Source organism: Myotis yumanensis, unplaced genomic scaffold, assembly GCF_028538775.1.
Source record: "Myotis yumanensis isolate MYYU_CA2020_CCGP unplaced genomic scaffold, mMyoYum1.0.hap1 SCAF_12, whole genome shotgun sequence".
NCBI lineage: Eukaryota > Metazoa > Chordata > Mammalia > Chiroptera > Vespertilionidae > Myotis > Myotis yumanensis.
The window spans coordinates 61,129,307-61,147,568 of record NW_027223763.1 but is presented as its reverse complement, the minus strand read 5'-3'; the positions used below and the strand labels follow the sequence as shown (position 1 = coordinate 61,147,568).

Here is an 18,262-nt window from a genome sequence, read left to right as displayed (position 1 = left end):
TGGCTAGGTTGTCTCCAGATGCTGATGGCTCCTAGATAATAGAGCTTGTGGGAAGAAGACACCCGTGCCTTTTTATTTTGACAGATATAAATTACCTGAAAAAGTACATTGGAAATGAACACTGACCAGCTCGCCACATGTTTAATTAAGAAATAAATGCCTTGCAAAAATGAATAGGCATTTTGCCATTGACATCTACAATTAAAATGCAAAAGTATAATTTTTTTCAGTCAGTAAACACTGCTTATTTATCATTTTTTGACAGCACTGTTCACTTTCAGTAAGCCTAGTTAACCTCCTAAGACTGGCTACCACTGATGTCATCACAAAAAGACAAGCCCTGTTGCATAAAATTGCTCCCTTCACATTGAAATGACCACTTAACTGGGAGGGAGGAAGCAAAACAGAAAGCTGCGAAGACAAGCGTCTTAGAGGCACTAGAGCTCCCAGTGTAAAGGCCCGTCAGCTGGAAGGACATGGTTGCCCAGACAGACTCTAACCTCGTGAACTCAGAGCCGGCTTCCAGAGACATCTCCCTTTTCAGCGGTTACACAGCGGAGCCCACGGTTCAGATCACCCCGACTCACCTCCAGGGCGCCCTCGCTGTCCGAGGAGAGGCTGGCTTCATGTTTGGATACGACGACAGCAAGGCTGCTTAAGGCTAACAGCGCGTTGCCTTTCACCACTGGGCTCTCCCTGTTTAAGAAGAAAAACATTCCAAGAGAGGCTTTGGGGGCATTAGCCGGGAGAAGAGAAGGTGCTATTATAGGGAGGGCAGATGAGGGCAAAAAGCACTCCGCTCCTTCACGGAGCCTCGGAAGCAGGTCTGCTTGTTCCCGATGCCAGCAGCCTCCCCGCTCCTGACATCGGTGCTGATTTGCAACTCTTCTTATAGATGTGCGGTCATTATACTTTTTTGTAACTTAAAAATCCAAGCTCGCCCTAGCCGGTTTGGCTGTGGATAGAGCATTGGCCTTGGAATGAAGGGTCCTGGGTTTAATTCTGGTCAAGGGCATGTACCTTGGTTGCAGGCCCTAGCAGGGGTGCATGCGGGAGGCAACCAATGGAAGTGCCTCTCTCACATTGATGTTTCTCTCTCTGTCTCTTCCTTTCCCTTCCACGCGCTCTAAAAATCAATGGAAAAATATCCTTGAATGAGGATTAACAAAAATTAAAAAAAAAAAATCCAAGCTCATCATACCTAACTCCTTCTAAAATGTTTATTTCATCATTTGACGTTACATTTCCTAAGTGATCGTCTTCTGTCACCTTCGGCCAATATAAAAGCATCAAAGTGTTCTGAAAACAGACCAGGGCAGTTGTGTGAATAAGCCTGGCAGAGCGAGGTGGCGTCTGGCTCCTGAGCACCGGTGTGTGGAGCCAGACAGCACACCTTCCCAGCAGCCCGGCCCACCGGCAGCTTCCCTCAGGCATTGTTATCCCCCTTCTCTCTCGGAATCCATCGAAGCCAGTGACCTCAAAGCCAGATGGCTACATAACTGAGGCTCTAGATAAGATGCAAAAAAGACCCGTTTTTAGACTATGAGGATTGAGAGTTGCCCTTCCTTTCATCCAAATGATAGCTTTCTAATATTAGCAAAATCTTAAATTTGACTTCTGAATTTAATATCAAGAAACTGAGCCTTGTTAATACTCCCACCACCTGAAAATACACAGTTCGTATTACTCCTTCATTCCCAGGTGACCCTGTAGAGTGACCGCAGGTGGGACACAGAGGAGATGCCCTTGGCTGCCAACTCTCATGACAGAGCGCAGGCAGCGGAGCACCTGGCCGCCAGAGTCCGGTTCTCAGCCAGCCCTATGATTGCGGGTTCCCACACATACAGGGAATGTGTCCCCAAACCTGGACTTCACACCTGAACTTGAATCAGCGTACACATCCCAGAACCCTTCCCTGCTTACCTAGTGTTGGGATAGATGGATATGTGGGATAAAGAAGACAGAGACGTGACTGAACATGTGAGCTAGTGAGTATTAAAAAATTAGTATACACGTGTTCTTGCGTCTTTGTTTCCATTTGGTAAGAATGGGACTCAGGATGTGCCATAGTCAGGTTATTCCATGTATCTATTCATCCATCCCCCCCTTCCTCCCCTCCCTCCCACCTCGGGTGGGTAAGCTCAGTGAAGACTTGCTCTGCACACTTGGTCATTTTGTTCACCAATTTGTTCTCCTTGATTCATTCCTCTATGAGACCTGCCTTAAGCTGATAAGACACCGACATTTACGCTGGGGGTTGGTGTGGAGGAGAAAATAGGAAGACTTGTGATCCAGACAGATAGCTTTGCATGAGGTTTTGCTAGAGTTCTGCAGTCAGGATTATTGGGAACTCATACAGCTAATAATATCACAAGAAGCGAGGCAAGATCTGGGCATTCCTAGGTGCCCTAGCCAAGAAATCATTTAATAAAATCCAAATTAAATCTCTTATTTACTGGCTCTTTCTTATAGCTGAGACTATCCTGAAGCCCATCTTGTTACAAAATAGTCATAAATTACTAAAGTTAGGTAAAAAGTCATTTTGGAATTCTCAGTGGTCTGAAAATTAGTTCGCCAGGTTTTTTCACCCTGTAGAAAAACTTTGGTGGTCACCAGAAATCGGGTACCACATCTTTTAAAACAAGAATAGCATACAAGATAACATAAAAGTATCTTTTTTCCTTTTTTTTTAAAATTGATTTTTTACAGAGAGAGGAAAGGAGAGGGAGAGAGAAACATCGATGTGAGAAATATGGATCAGCTGCCTCCTGCACACCCCCTACTGGGGATGGAGTCTGAAACCTGGGCATGTGTCCTGAATGGGAATTGATCCTGAGCCTTGTGGTGCGTGGGATGATGTTCAACTAACTGAGCCACACTGGCCAGGGCAAAAAAAAAAGTGTCTGTTTAACACTGAAATTCTGAAAGAGAATTTAGCCTCGGTTTTAAAACAGTGCTCCAACATGATTTTATTTCAAAAGTTTCACTGCTCTTGACATTCCTGAGCATGTACTGTTTCTTGTAAAATGGAGAAAAACATATTTGAAGCCACTGCTAATTAGACCTTTGGTTACAGATTAAATGCAAATTTGGACATTAATCTTTGAATTAAAAAAAAAAACAACTAGCCCACAGTTGCACAGTGCTGCTTAGGCCAAGCTCTACATTTCACACAGGTATCATGACTCTCTCTTGACCACCTATGTATTCCCTTCATGCCTAGCGCAGTGAGCGATGGAGAGAAGACACTCGATGCATATTTAGTGAAGCAAATTCACGGAGGAGCTGGCCAGGTGAAAATCTACAACTGGTTCAGCAAAAACTCATCACCTTGTTGATCAAATAACTGTCCCCTACAGTCAAGCAGCAGTAATTTGCATAATGACATGTCAGCATCAGTACAGTATTTATCTAGGCAGCACCACTGACATTTTAATTAAATTGTCCTTTGCAACAAACTGATGCCATTAACCTAATTAAAACGTGCAAGGAAGGATGAGCTGCGATGATGCTTTCTCAGGGACACAGTATTACGTTACATATCAGTAAAGTGACCCAGTCCCTCGGGGATTTTTATCTTCAGGTTCAAATCTATTTAATTAATAACAGTCAAAATAAACACACATCAATCATCAGGTTGTATCTGTGTTATGATTCTCTTTCAGCCCTAACCCTGATGCTTTAGAAATAAATGCTCTCAAATGAGTGTATCAGCCTAATCCGGTGATGTTTTACTTCCTGCTTTTAACTTATGGCTCAGATCAAAATAAGTCTTATGCTGGCCTGTGGCAGCTGTGGTCCAAGGAGCAGAAGGCTTAGCTGGCAGGGGGTGGTGGTGGGGTCCTCACAGGGTTGGAGGAAGCCAGTGGGGAAAGCAAAGGGAGGGAGGCAGACTGCTCCCTCTGCTCATCACTAATCCCTTTGCCCCTAGACCTTAACTGTCTCCTATTCACTTGCCGTCATGGATTGCTTTAATACGATAAGGCCTATAAAATGCTTTGAAATTTTTGATGAAAAGACAACACCATGAAAACATGAATTCCTTTTACTCTGCACCTCTGAGAATGGCAACACACTCTTCTGAAGTATTAGTCATGAAACAATGCTCTGGAAAGCTGAAGATTACAGTCTTGTTGAAGAATTTTAGAATGGAAAATGTAAACGCTACTGAAGAGGCAAAATTGTAGTTTGTTTTACTAGAAAGATGCTAGTTCCTTCAGCACTGTTTGCTGCCAATGTCAGAGCACCATTTTTTAATAGGATATAAAGATATAAATAGGCCAATAGAACAGAACAAACTACCAGAGGTCAGGCCAAAGGCAGCCCCCTCCGGGCACCCCGCCCTTCCAATCTGCAGCTGGTGCTCTCCTATGGGGTCTGCAATTCACCAAAGCAGGTGAGCAGACGCAAATGACTCCCTACAGAAGCCTCTCTAACTTTAGTTTTCATTTTGTCCACAGAGAGTCCCCCCACTCCCACCAAACTGAGCGCAGAGCAGGGTCGCCACTGCTGTTTGCCTTCACTCAGGAGACACGAGGCTGAGGAGTTCATGTGCCAGGGTCGGCCTTCACAGTTAGTCCTGTCTCAGAAATGGCTGGTGGAAGGCTAACTCTAAGGCACATCATGTGTGTGTTGGTTTTTTTAAAGGCAGAATCTATTTAGCTACAGAGGGCATTGGGACATGATAGGGATAAACTATTCTGCAATGAAATATTTCTGGATAATGGACTTTCAATGCACATGAAATCCTCTAGGTCAAAGGTCTATCTGTGTTGTTTGGTGAATAAGAAGAAAGGATGTCAGGGAGTGTCAGCAGCTGAGGGTGATGGTGGAAGGGAGAAGCATAGTAACTGAGTGTAACTTACTGCCAGAAACAATTAGTCAGCTTGTTAACAAAGGAAACTGAGGAGCTTGCTTAAGCAAGTTCATGAGGGTTGGCTTAAGATAAAAAGCCTCAAGATAGTAATACTCGAGTTATTTTTGTTAAAACAAACAAGGGATATGAGTGAAACCATCTTTTTTTTTTTTTTTTACTGGATTTTTGCATTAGTTTCTAGTATTTAAAAATTCATTGTGTAGATACCCTGCACCCAATAACACAAAGGGAATAAAAGGAAGTACTATTTTGATTTATTTTCTGGCTCACAGCTGAGATTGAATAATCTATTTATTAATTCACATTAGCAAAGATTCCCCACCCATCTCCTTCACCCAAACTAAATTAGAATTTTAAGAACCGAAGTCAGCCCAGGGCCCTTTCATACCTGTACAACCTCGGTAGCCTCTTGTAAAAGTATGTGTTTGTACTGATTCCTCTGTATTTTCACGAAGAGACACACAGTAAGAATGAACTTAACATGAGAAAGGATGACTGATTTTTAAAAATATAATTGAAAACTCCTTTAAAATTCTTAAAGCTATGAAATACCCTAAAAGGAGAAATTGTATGTACCTTGCAGGAAAAAACACACACACCACACACATGTTTGTAGATTTGTGGCAAAGAGAATAAGGGGATCTTACTTTGCAGCTGACTTGGTGATCTCATCCGTCAACATGTCTCGGACCCTGCAATGACGGTGCAAAGAAAATCCGTGTCAGAGTTTATGTTAGAGCAAGAACTCATCTTTTTGCTTCTTCATCAATTATTAAGAACCTCTAGAAATGATTCCAGAGCTAAAGATGGTACTTGAGGAATTTCAGTGTAAGGTGACAGAACGGTAGTAACGGCTTTACTTCAAAGAGAGTTTCATCTTCCTTCTCCTTAGGTCACTAGTGGAAGGAGGAGGCGGCGGTTGTAGCTAAGGAGGGATAGGGTTGTGATGGTGTCCTCTCTTAAACTGGTTGGAGAGTAGGTGTGTGCTTCATATTATTCTCTGCTATGGTCTGAATGCCTGTCCCCTCAACCCAGATTCATATGTTGAAACCCGAGCTCCTGATGTGTGGTATTTGGAGGTGAGGCCTCTGGGAGGTGCTGAGGGTGGAGTCCTCAGAAATGGCATTAGTGAGTGTCCTTATAAAAAGTCTTTCTCTCCCTCTCTCTCTCTCTCTCTCTCTCTCTCTCCCCCGCTCCCTCCCCTTCATCTCCCCACTCTCTGCCCCTTCTTCAGCATCTCTTTCCCCTCTTCCCCATGTGAACACACAAAGGTGGCCATCTGCGAACCAGAAAAAAAGCCCTCACAAGCGCCAGACCCCCCAGCACCATTACTTGGACTTCCAGCCTCCAAAATGGCGAGAGACACATTTCTGTTGGTTAAGCCACACCGGCTCTGGTATTTTTGTTACTGAAGCCCAGACTGACTAAGGCATTTGCCTTTTTTGCACAGGAGTTCACCGAAACAGCAATTTTACTAGTTCCAACTTGTAAATAATAGTCACTTGCATGTATATGCAATAAAACTAAAAGCATCCTATCTAATAAAAGAGGAATATGCAAATTGACCATCACTCCAACACACAAGATGGCTGCCCCAAGATGGCCAGCAGGGGAGGGCAGTTAGGGACAACCAGGCTGGCAAGGGAGGGCAGTTAGGGGTGACTGGGCCAGCAGGAGAGGGCAGTTGGGGGTGACCAGGTTGGCAGGGGAGGGCAGTTAGGGGCAACCAGGCTGGCAGGGAAGGGCATTTGGGGGCGATCGGGCTGGCAGGGGAGTGGTTAGGGTGTGATCAGGCTGGCAGGTAAGTGAGCGATTGGGAGCCAGTAGTCCTGGATTGTGAGAGGGATGTCTGACTGCCCGTTTAGGCCCAATCCCACCTAAATGGGCAGTCGGACATCCTCGAGGGGTACCAGATTGGAGAGGGTGCAAGCTGGGCTGAGGGACAACCCCCGCCCACCGTGCATGAATTATGTACACTGGGCCTCTAGTAGGTTATAAAATCACTCTGAAGCTAAAACAAAATAATTACACTTGTGAATATGAAGGAAGGTATGCTCAATTCAAATAGAGGATTTTTAAAAATGTCAGTAGAAGAGCCTTGAGATAAAATGAAAAACAACCACTGACTGCCAAATTCACATTCTGAACAGGATACAGACATTTTCATTGAGTTTCAGCAATTCAAAGTTTTTATAAATATTATGACTTTTGCAAATATAAGTTATATTTGTATTCATAAATATTTTCATTTGAAATCTAATAAAATCTTAGCTATTCAGCACTGAGAATGTAATTTTTAAGAGCCAAGTTTTTCAGTTAGTTGCAAACTGCTCCTATAGATCTTTAACTTGTATTTTATAAAATCATTTGACAATAAATTCTCTAAATTGTCCAATCTCAGTATGGCCAGATGGAGAATAGTACAGTTAATGTATTCTTTTATTGGTCAATGTGGAATATTTACAAATGATAACTTGCTTATACTTGCTTCCATGTGGGGCCAAACCTTCCACAAGTGGACCAGTTCCTTCCTTTTACCCGTCTCTTCTCTCTGCCACATCACCAATTTTTTCTTTCCTATTTCTTTTACTTGCCTTAGCATGAGAACACACTGAAATATCTATCATCTTAAAATAAGAACAAGCCCTCCAACCACTGTCCCATTTTTCTGCTTCTCATTCACCAGAACTCATAAAATAGTGTGTACTTGACTCAAGTTCATCTCCTTCCACTCTCTCTGGGCCCTTCTACAGTCTGACTTTGTCCCCACGACTCCACCAGGGCAGCCGCTGGCATGGCCACCAATGACTTTCAAGAGGCCAGAATTGATTGCCAGCTCTCGGTCTCCATCTTTGGCCAACTCACAGCAGCACTTGACCCAACTGGTCGCTCCTTTCGAGAAACACTTTCTGCCCTTGGCTTTTAAGAGCCCATGAGCTCTTGGTTTTCTTCCTACATCACTGGTCACTAATTTTCTGTTTGCTTTATTAGTTCCTCCTCCACCTTCTCCAGTTCTAAAGGTGGAAGTGCTCTGGGCTCAGTCCTCTGACTTTCTGTCCTCAGTTACTCCCTAGGTGAATGATATACTGTTAATTCCCAAGTCTGTACTCCAGCCCTGACGTTACCCTGAACTCTAGACTCATGGTCAACAACCTACTTGACATCTCCAGCTGGTAGCTCAGGCTTAGCAAGTCCCAAACCTGATTCCTCTGTACATAGACCTGCTTTTCTATTGTCTTCCTCATCTTAGTAGATGGGAACTCCATACTTTTAGTTATTCAGAGTTAGAATATTGTAGTTATCCTTGACATCCATTGTTTTCTTACATTCTTCATGCCACATATCTCTTTCTCTATTTTGAAAAGTGTAGCCAATATACCACCTCCACCAAATGCTTATTTTCAGAAGATGAAATTAAAACTACATGTGAAAGATAATACCATTTAGAAAGGGAAATCCAAATTCTTAATCTCTAGCCATAAATCCAATGTCATACATTTTAAACTGCTTTGCTGTTTTTTTAAAATAAATCTAGAAAATGAAACAGATTTAGACACACACACACACACACACACACACACACTCAGCTTCTGCTTTTCTACATATGCCAATTGTCAGTAAATAAAAATCTAAAATTCAGTAACCTTTGAACAGATTTTTGGATTTTAAAGAAACCTGTGGCTACAGGCAAAGCTATTTAGATTCTGGGCATTTAGATTTAGGCTGCTGCAACATTAATCTGACACGGTATTTATCCCAACCCATGTAACAATTTAAATTGCCTTTAATGTGCCAGCATGTACACATTTCTAGATAACATGGTGGGAATTCACTAGGGGGGTCTGTTAAAGTTGCTCCTGATAATGAAGCTGTCTTGGAGAGGGAGGAGCAGGTGAGTCAAAGGTATTTCTTGACCAAATGTGAGTAAGAAGGGCAATGAATTAAGTGGAGAAAAACAGAAATTTTTATTTAAAAAAAAATAATCCGTTCTAAGGGGAAAAAGGAAAAGCAAACCATTTCCACACTGCTTTAGAAAACAATAAAAACCATTCAATTTATGAATAAAGCTCTCCTCCTTATACGTGAGGAGATGAAAAAATACAGTTACCAGATCTTCAGTCCTTCCCCCTTCAGGCTCATACAGAAGTTAAAAGCCCCAACATTAAAGCCTTTAAAGTAGTTGCCTTCCCACAGTTCACTTCCCGTGACGTCATGGAACCCCCCTTACCAGAGCCAGGCTGTGCCTTTTTTGAACTGCACCTCCTCAGCGCTCTCCTTTCCGTGTTTTAACTGCAGCTCCAGCTCCGCTATCCTTCCCTGCAAAACAGCATAAATCAGCATGCTAACTTGATGGCCAAAATTACCTTAAAATTTCTATGAAAAACACTTAAAGATGGCAGACATATCCTTTCCCAGTTCACCTTAAGTGTTCCTGATAGGTTAGTAAATTATGAACGAGGACGTGTGACAGAGATAATTACATCACTGCTCAGATATTTCTACATTCACCAAATAAATATATCCTCGGGAAGTTGTGTTTGGCAAATTTAGTGCAGAGTGCTTCATTTTGGGATATCTATTAAAAGCAGAGTTTAATCTCATAGGTGCCATTCAAAAACACCTCCTATAGTAATAATCAGTTTGTATCAACAGCTAATAATTTTAACTAACATTATCCGAAGATCGGGGTCTGGGTACCAGTATCATAACAGAATGGCAGAATATGAGTCGGAGGGTATATAACATTTAAATTCAGGTAACATATAGCAAAGGCTATTTTCAAACAGCTTAACATTTCTATTTCTTGAGTGAACATATAAAAATAAATATTTTTTATTTTGTTTTGTTAATATAATTTTTTATTGATTTCAGAGAGGAAGGGAAAGGGAGAGAGAGAAACATCAATGATGAGAGAGAATAATTATCAGCTGCCTCCTGCACGCCCCACACTGGGGATCGATCCTGCAACCCAGGCATGTGCCCTTGACTAGAATCAAACCCAGGACCCTTTAGTCCGCAGGCCAACGCTCTATCCACTGAGCCAAACCAGCTAGGGCTAAAAATGGATATTATACTTCTCAACTTCTAACATGTAATAGAAATATAGCTAATACTATACCTTTAAAACCAAGACCTTCAAATATTTATTATCCTCTTTTTTGTTTGTTAATCCTTATCCAAGGATATTTTTCCATTGACTTTTAGAGAGAGTAGAAGGGATGGGGAGAGACAGAGAGAAACATTGATGAGAGAGACACATCCATTGGTATGTGCCCTTGACCGCAATTGAACCCAGGACCCTTTAGCCCGTGGGCCAATGCTCCACCACTGAGCCAAACCAGCCAGGGCTATTCTCCTCTTTTTGTACTCAAAATGATTTTGATCAGATGCTTTCCCCTCTATTCCATCACCAGTTACATTATTTAAGTGTAATTGGTTTATTGATGAGCCCTACATTGGACAAGAACTTAGGCTGCAGATTGTATTACTGGGAAATACCACACCATTTTCAGAAGTAGCTGTGCTGCTTACATCTCACCAGCAGTAAGTAGGAGGTCCAGTAATTCACATCCTCACCGACACTGGGAATTGTCAGGCCTTTACCTGGACCCTTCTTGCGGAAGTGAAATGGTGCTCATTATAGTTTTCCTTTTCATTTCATTGTTCACTGATGAGAGTGTGCATCTTTTCAAATGTTTATTGACTATTTGGGTTTCCTATTCTTTCCATTTTTCTATTGGTTGTCTTACTATTATTGATTGTAGGGTTCTAAGGTATGTCCTACAGAAGAAAAATATATGTCTCTATATACACCCTAGAGCAGTTATATATACCATAAAGCAGCGGTGATCAACCACTGGTTGGCAACCACTGCTCCAAAGGTTTCCTTAAACCAGCAGTTGTCAACCTTTCGGACCTCATGGACCACCAGTAGTCCGCGGACCACCGGTTGGTGACTGCTGCCCTAGAGAGGGAAGCAATATAGTTTGTTAAGAATGTGAGCTCTGGAATCAGAATCTAAGGCCATTTCCACTTACTTGAGGTATATAATTGGGTAAGTTATTTCACTTCTCTAAGCTTCAGTTTCCTCATTTGTAAAATGTAGCTAACAACTATCTCATGGTATTAGAGCATCATGTTAAATAATGTGGAAAACTGTCGAATACAGTGCCTGATAACAGATAATAGCTACCATTACCAGGTTTGCTGTCAAAAAAACAAACAAACCCTACTTCCCCTTATAATCTTCTTACAAATCATTCTTTCATGAATATCTCGAAATCCTTTGTAAAATAATTCATATTTTCATGTGTATATTCTCATAGAGTAAAAGGTTCTCCAAAATGTAATAGCCAGGCTATACAGTTTCATGCCTTTATATTTCTCTCCAGTCCTCTCAGTTACTAGCCTGTGAGCTCATGGAAAGCAAGGCCTGTTTCAGCAGTGTAAGGAGTCCTGTACACAGCAGCACCTCCAGCCACAGTGCCCTGGGGCTCCCCGCTCAGGCACTCCGCCATACCCATGCCCTCCTCCCTGTATTCCCAGACAGAACCCTGGCCCTTTCCTTCTCCCCTCTTTCTCTTAGAGCAAGGAATCAAGGGTGACCAAGCTGGCAAGACATTGATATTAATATTTAATGTTGATAATGGCCTCCTAGGAGGGTAGGCAAAATAGAAAATACATTTTATTGCTTGTCTTTGCCATGCTCCTTAAATTATGCCTCTTTCTTCCTAAAACACGGACTTTCCATAATGCTTTCCCCAAAAAAAGACAATAGGCAATCAAAAGGCTAAAATCTGTTTGGAGATAAACAAAACAAAAAAAGCGAGTACACACGCAGCCTCTTGAGAAGGCTCGTTTTTTTAATCTCTCCCGTGGCCATAAACTAACACAGCCATTCCATTGTGACCTCGTCTCTTTCTTCCTCCTCAGAGTCTCTGTCCTTCTTAATCCCCTCTCTGGAATGTCTCTAACCCCTTCTACCCGGTCCATGTCAGGCTGTTTATCCAGATGTACTTTGCCTTCCAGTTCTCTGCCTGCTGCTAAGAGAGACCCAGTGGCATTCAGCCCAGTCACCTCTGCTTCTGGCTAACAGCTGTGGTGAAGGCTGGAAAGCATGCCTGGGACAAAAAGGCTGAAATGGTCTCCTGAACTGAGTTCTGGATTGCCTGGAGATTCCAATTATTAAGCTATTGATCCCTCCTACTTAAAAAAAAATAAAAAAATCTCCAGCCTATGTAACCAAGAGCTTGCTGATTACAGCGAGCAATTTCACCTGGCTCCAAACCTACACATTAAAACAAAAAAACAAACAACCCTTACAACGGCCAGAGAGTAATTTACCAGGGGGCACAGTTCCTGACCCTGGTTTGATTTCAGATTATTTTGAGCGAGCGGACTGGCTCAGGAGATATGTCTACAGTCAGCCTGCCTGAATTCCTCTCTCTTGTTTGAGGTCAGATTGAAAATGCCTAGGAGCCCTTTACACAAAAGCTGGAGCCCTTAACTTCCTCAGCATCCCACTAGGGCAGCGAGGTAAAGACGTTTGTAAAAGGCGCCTTATCAAAATGGACTCTGAGCTGTCAATCAACTTGTATCTGCAGTTTCTGTCTTAATGAGAAGAAATCCAAATTCCTCCCTGCGTCAAGCACTTACTTAGATATGCTTATCTTTTCAAATCCCACATCTTATGGGAAAGGTAGAGGAGGCTGAAAGCAGACATCTAAGCAAAAGCCACTTGTGGTCTTCAGATCTCAAACTCATTCACCGAAAAATCAAGTTACAGGGAATTATGTGGAATGTACCCTTTTGCTGTCTCCTGGGCTTAATGGAAAACAATGTGGCTCCTCGGACAGATCCTCTAGTTAGTGCCACAAAGTCGGTCTCGCACATATAATTCCTGTGCAGAAGAAGTATCCTCCAGGACAAGAAATTCTTGATGTGGACAAGGAGTCTGGCAGTTGCTTGAAGTCTTCTAAGATACCATTGATTCTATTTAAGTGTGGAGTCATTTACAAAACTTGCTGGATAGTTAAAACGCACCAGTGTACCTTAAAATCATAGAGATAGCCTAAAAATATTGTTGCACCTTCAAATAGCACTGACAATCTTATTATAGTTGATACTTTTTCACTTTTATCACCAATTCTCAAAGGAACTGGATCTGTTCAAAATTCAAATCCTATATAATAAAAGGGTAATATGCAAATTGACCCTAACAGCAGAACGACTGGGAATGACTGGTCACTATGACACACACTGACTGCCAGGGGGCAGATGCTCAATGCAGGAGCTGCTCCCTGGTGGTCAGTGCGCTCCCACAGGGGGAGCTCTGCTCAGCCACAAGCCAGGCTGACGGCTGCCTGCACAGTGGTGGTGGCAGGAGCCTCTTCCGCCTTCTCAGCAGCGCTAAAAATGTCCGACTGCAGCTTAGGCCTGCTCCCCGCTGGCAAGTGGACATCCCCCAAGGGCTCCCAGGTTGCCAGAGGGATGTCTGACTGCCAGCTTAGGCCCGATCCCCCTGGGGAGCGGGCCTAAGCCAGCAGGTGGACATCCCCTGAGGGGTCCCAGACTGTGAGAGGGCACAGGCCGGGCTGAGAGCGGCCCTCCCGCCCCGAGTGCAAATTTTTGTGCACCGGGCCTCTAGTGATAAACAAAGATGAACATGATCACAACACTAGAAAAGCAGAATAATTGATCTACATTACTAAAAATACTCAGCTGGCTTTTCAAAAATAGATCTATCCTTTAAAATCTTAAAGCAATTTGCATTATTTGTTGTTACAACTAATGTGCAGCATTATGCATTAGGGAAAAATGCATGATGCAGTGGGAAAGGCCGAGGTTCTGGAGTCAAAAAAATTCTGGTTAAATTCCAGCTCTTTCACTTAGTGACTATTGGGTTTTGCATCATTTGCTTTGCTTTCCTAGCTAACCCTATTTATAATCCCATTATATGTGGGGTTGACAATACCCTCTTCAAAGGGTTTCTGTAAAGATTAATTGAAACCACATATGGTAAGTATTGGACACACACTAGTTATTCAGCAAATCGTAGCTCTTACTATAAAAAACAAAACAAAAACCATGGAGTTGTTTTTTAATCAACTGCAAGTCATCTGCATGAGTTATACCATAATCCCATTCAATTTAGACTTCCTTATGCTAAGAGCTAAATACAATTTGCAGTTCACTCTGCAGGAGGAGGAGTTCCCTTGCTTTCTCCAGGCCCTGTAGTGCTTTGTGCATCCTCTACAAAAGCATCGCAGATGTACTGGAATTGCTCCTGTACATGTTCGTCTCCAGCACTGGACAGGCAGCTCACTGAGAGGAAGGAGTGCTTTACTCCCCTTCGTGTCCCACACCCCGGCACAGGGACCAGCCAGTAAAGAGCACCCCATAAATGTTTGGTGAAGGGAAATACTGTGAAACTGCATGGGGAAAAGTAAATGTGAGAAAAAGCATACTGACTTGTAATTTCACTCATCTCAAATAAAAACTATAATGGTCATTCACTCATGCACCTGTTCACAACTGAGTGTCTAGATGCGGCTGAGGATAAAAAAGTGTGTAAGCTGAGCAAAAGCAAACAATTGTTCCAAGGGAACATCTTTAAAATGTGGGTCCCAGTGTAGTTTGGGGGACACCATCTAAAACACATTTGCTCAGAGTGAGGTTGATAGACTGAGTTAAAATCACCGCAGAGTTTGGTAAACATGAAGATACCTGGTCCCATAGTCAGTTCTAATGAATAGGAATCTCCGAAGATGCATCAGTACTTTATAAATTCTAGACTCAATAAAATATGTTGCAACAAGGTTTTAATTTGAGAACAATGTTCAGATGCATAGCCATTCCTGCCACCCTACCTCTCCTTACACACGTATACACACACACACACACACACACACACACACATCACCATCACTACCACCACCAATACCACTACCACTACCACCATCCACCACCATCACCATTTAGGATAGCTTTTACCTTTAACCGTAACACCTGACATTCTATGAAAATCCAATTTGGGGCCATAAATTACTTTAGTACCATCAGATTTTTTTTCTATCATCCTTAAAAATGAATTCTAAGCTCAGAAAAAGAATTGCTAGTTGTTTTCTTATGTTGCTAAGTGTTCATATATTCTCACACTGATTAAAAGTTATTTCTAATATTAAAAATCCACAAACTATAACCTATATTATTATTGGATTAGATGAAGTCAAATGGAGTATAATTCATTTATTTAGGGAGCACCTATCATGTTTTGACATATGTCAGGTTCTAGAGACAACAGAGAAGAAAGCAGAGCTCTTAGTCCTTCGGAGCAGAGACAACAGGAGGGAGGCCCCAGACAAATGACTAAGGTGAGAAAGGCCTCGGAAGAGACGCATGGATTCCAAGGAAGCACATATGAGCAGCACACAGTCCAGCGTGTGAGGGGGAGGCACACTGGTGCCTTCCCAGATAAAATGATCTAAAGAACAAGTAGAAATTAGGTGGGCAAAGAGGGCATGGTAGTACCTGCACCAGAAGAGAGCAGGAGAGACATGAGAGTTTGAAAAAGAAAGACGTTAGCAAGGCTGAAACACAACAGTCAGAGGAAGGGTGACAAGATGAGGCTGGAGATGTCAGCGAGTCCTGTTGAGGAGGCAAGGCCTACAGTGAGCTCAGACTGGGGGGCACTCAAGTTGAGGAGCCCTGGGACATCCGCAGGGGAAGATGGGACATCTGGGAAAGGCTCAGAAGGCAGCAGGATGTGGGGGAGGAGCGCCAGGAGGGAGCTCTGGCCGGGGCACGGGGTGGGGGGAATCGGCATTTATGTCTTACATTCTTTACCAGCAAATATAACCACTGCATGTTCGATAGTTCTGTTTCCTAAGTGCTTTTACATTAACACATATTTGTAGTATAATTTGAGATAAAGAGATGCTCCCCTGAAGCAAACCATCCCATGTTTGCTTACCTGTAAGATGGCATGATACGCTCGGCCCATGTATGCCAACCAGGCCTGTGGGAGGAAAAGGGCGCGGTGCCACTCTGAGAGCTGGATGTGAACCTGCGGGAAAGACCAAGCACAACGCGAGTCAGGCGGTGCAGTGTTCAAACAGGGTACCACTGAACTATATCATCAATCCTTCCTTTCCCCTGACTTAAATGGTTATGTTCTAAAACAAACCAAACCAGTCTAGGCTCAGAACCACAAATAAGGCCTTTTGGATATTTTCAAAGGAGAAGAGCTTAGAGTCCTGAAATTTTCTAAATTAAACCAAATAGAATCCTACAATAATAACAAGCTGAGATGTACATGTTATACAAATCTGTCCCTGAAAATGAGGGGGAAACTCTGTAAAGCCTCTTGCCCATGTCAGGAAACGAGGTATTGTCTAACAAATCCCCCCAGTAATTTTAAATAAAAATAAATATTGCTCACATCCTGGATTTCCACTCTGACAATTTCTGAAGTAATAAACTTAAATTGCCAACAGAAATATCATGTTGTGTAGAAACCATGGTGGTGGGAGCATGCAAATGAGCGCGGCGCCCAGCAATTGTGCGCACCAGCAGATAAAGGCCCTTTAATCAGTGCGGGTAAACAAGCGAGAAATGAAATCTGCCAGCCCTGCAACCCCGTGTCTGAGGCGAGGCCCAGACACAACATCTGGTTTCCATAGTCATTTCTGTTTCTACCTATTAGTACACGGCTATCTTGAAACCAATCTTCCCAAGGTCTGCTTCTGTTAGAGGAAAGCTCTCTCCAGAAAAACAGCCACGGCACATCCCATTTCATGTTTCCTGCAAATCATCTCATCAAACTCAAGCGACTAGAACTTTAGTCTGTGTCCTATAGACAAAAAACAAGAAACAGAAACGCCCACCAATTTTCATATAATTTCCCCAGAATCATAAGTAGAGTGTGTAAGGAGATTTTATTGCGTTGTAAGGACGGATTTTCTCAGCTGCTTCGTGGTATGGCAGAGAAGAGCCTCTCTGCATAGTTGAATAGCGGTTCCCATGGCCTCTGGTGTTTTCTTTAGTTCTTGTCTTGGTGTGGGCCTACTACACACAGGGTATACTGGGAAAATGTATGGTGCCAGGTGACCTGTGTGTGCAGGGAGCTTTCTCGTGTGAGAATCAGAAACAGGCACCTATTACACGGCAACATGTAGAATGTATGAAGAGTCTCTGGGAACAAAGAGAACAAAGATGAATTCTGTCTCCTCCCTATCACCTCTCAACCCACTGCCGTGTTGTAAAGAATTAGGTAGTCAAACAGCATGAAAAGGGTATTGGAACCATGAAATAAACTAAAAAAAAAAAAAAAAAAAAAGATAAAAACAGGTTTCTTCTGTTTCTGATGACGTGCCCTCTCTGTTGAGTGGGGTAGGGAACCTTGACAACATATTCAAGCATCCTCGAAGGAACAGGCCCGCCAGTTCCTGCATCTTCTCTCACTTTCCAGAAAGCAGATTGCAGCCGCGGCCGCATTTCAAACTGGGAGGCATTAATCAGGCCTTGGTCTTGCCCTGTTTCCAAAATGCAAAGAGTTTTCTTAACTTTCTTTCCTGTCAATTCTGTGCCCTTTTCATAAACTATATTAACCATCTTTAAGTCATATTTTGACATCTGGGTTTAACTGAAAGAACACTCAGACACCACAACCAAAACTTTTATCTCTGACTTCAGAATGTCAAAACCTTAAAAAAAAAAAAATTTCCTGCCGAGTAATTCCTGGACGTCATTACCCTGCTCTACTGAGTGGAGCCGTGGCCTCAGCAGACTGGGAGTAAGAGCACTGACTGTTTTTGGAAAGACAGTGGTCTCAATTAGTTCTTAAGCCTGAGTTAAAACAAACAAACAAACAAAGAAAGCATTATGGAAAAAAATATAAAGGAAAGTGAGCAAATCAAGTGCTGAGCTTCTAAGAACAGAGACATCCATGCCAGGAAACCTATTTAAAAGGAAGTTATAAACTGAAGGTGAAAGCTAATCCTCCTGCTGCTCCAACCACATCTGAAGGCGGTGCTGAGACGCGAAGATGCTGGAGCCGAGACCCCAGGCTGCACGCCTTATGCTCATGAGATGAGACCTCGCCATGGTGTTTCATGGAGTTAGCTATGCACACACCTCTAAGATGCATTCTCTTGCTTTCTCTGACCGAGAAGAGACTAAGGAAACAGCTTGAAGACAGTCATCACCAACACTCCAGTTGTGTTACCGGCAAAAGAGGAAGCTATTACCATTCAATATAGAGCTTCCCATAAAGGTTCATGTCCCTAGGCTGGAAATGCAATTGGCTTTTTTAAAGTATGAATAGATTGTAAAGTTTGCTATACTTGTGAGAAGCCCTTGAAGGAAACCCAATCAACAAAATAATTC

The 18,262-nt window shown here is 42.7% G+C and overlaps 1 protein-coding gene across 3 annotated transcripts in view; it reads right to left on the bottom strand.

Annotated features, from left to right (window-relative positions):
• FOCAD (focadhesin) overlaps positions 1–18,262 on the bottom strand; it is a 279,727-nt gene that overhangs the window by 60,986 nt on the left and 200,479 nt on the right. For all 3 annotated transcript variants that reach the window (XM_070431752.1, XM_070431754.1, XM_070431753.1), the window contains 4 exons: positions 15,849–15,941; positions 9,105–9,193; positions 5,524–5,568; positions 588–696 (listed from right to left, as the gene is read on the bottom strand). In XM_070431752.1, coding sequence (XP_070287853.1) covers positions 588–696; positions 5,524–5,568; positions 9,105–9,193; positions 15,849–15,941 — 336 coding nt within the window. The remainder of the gene's footprint in view (positions 1–587; positions 697–5,523; positions 5,569–9,104; positions 9,194–15,848; positions 15,942–18,262) is intronic.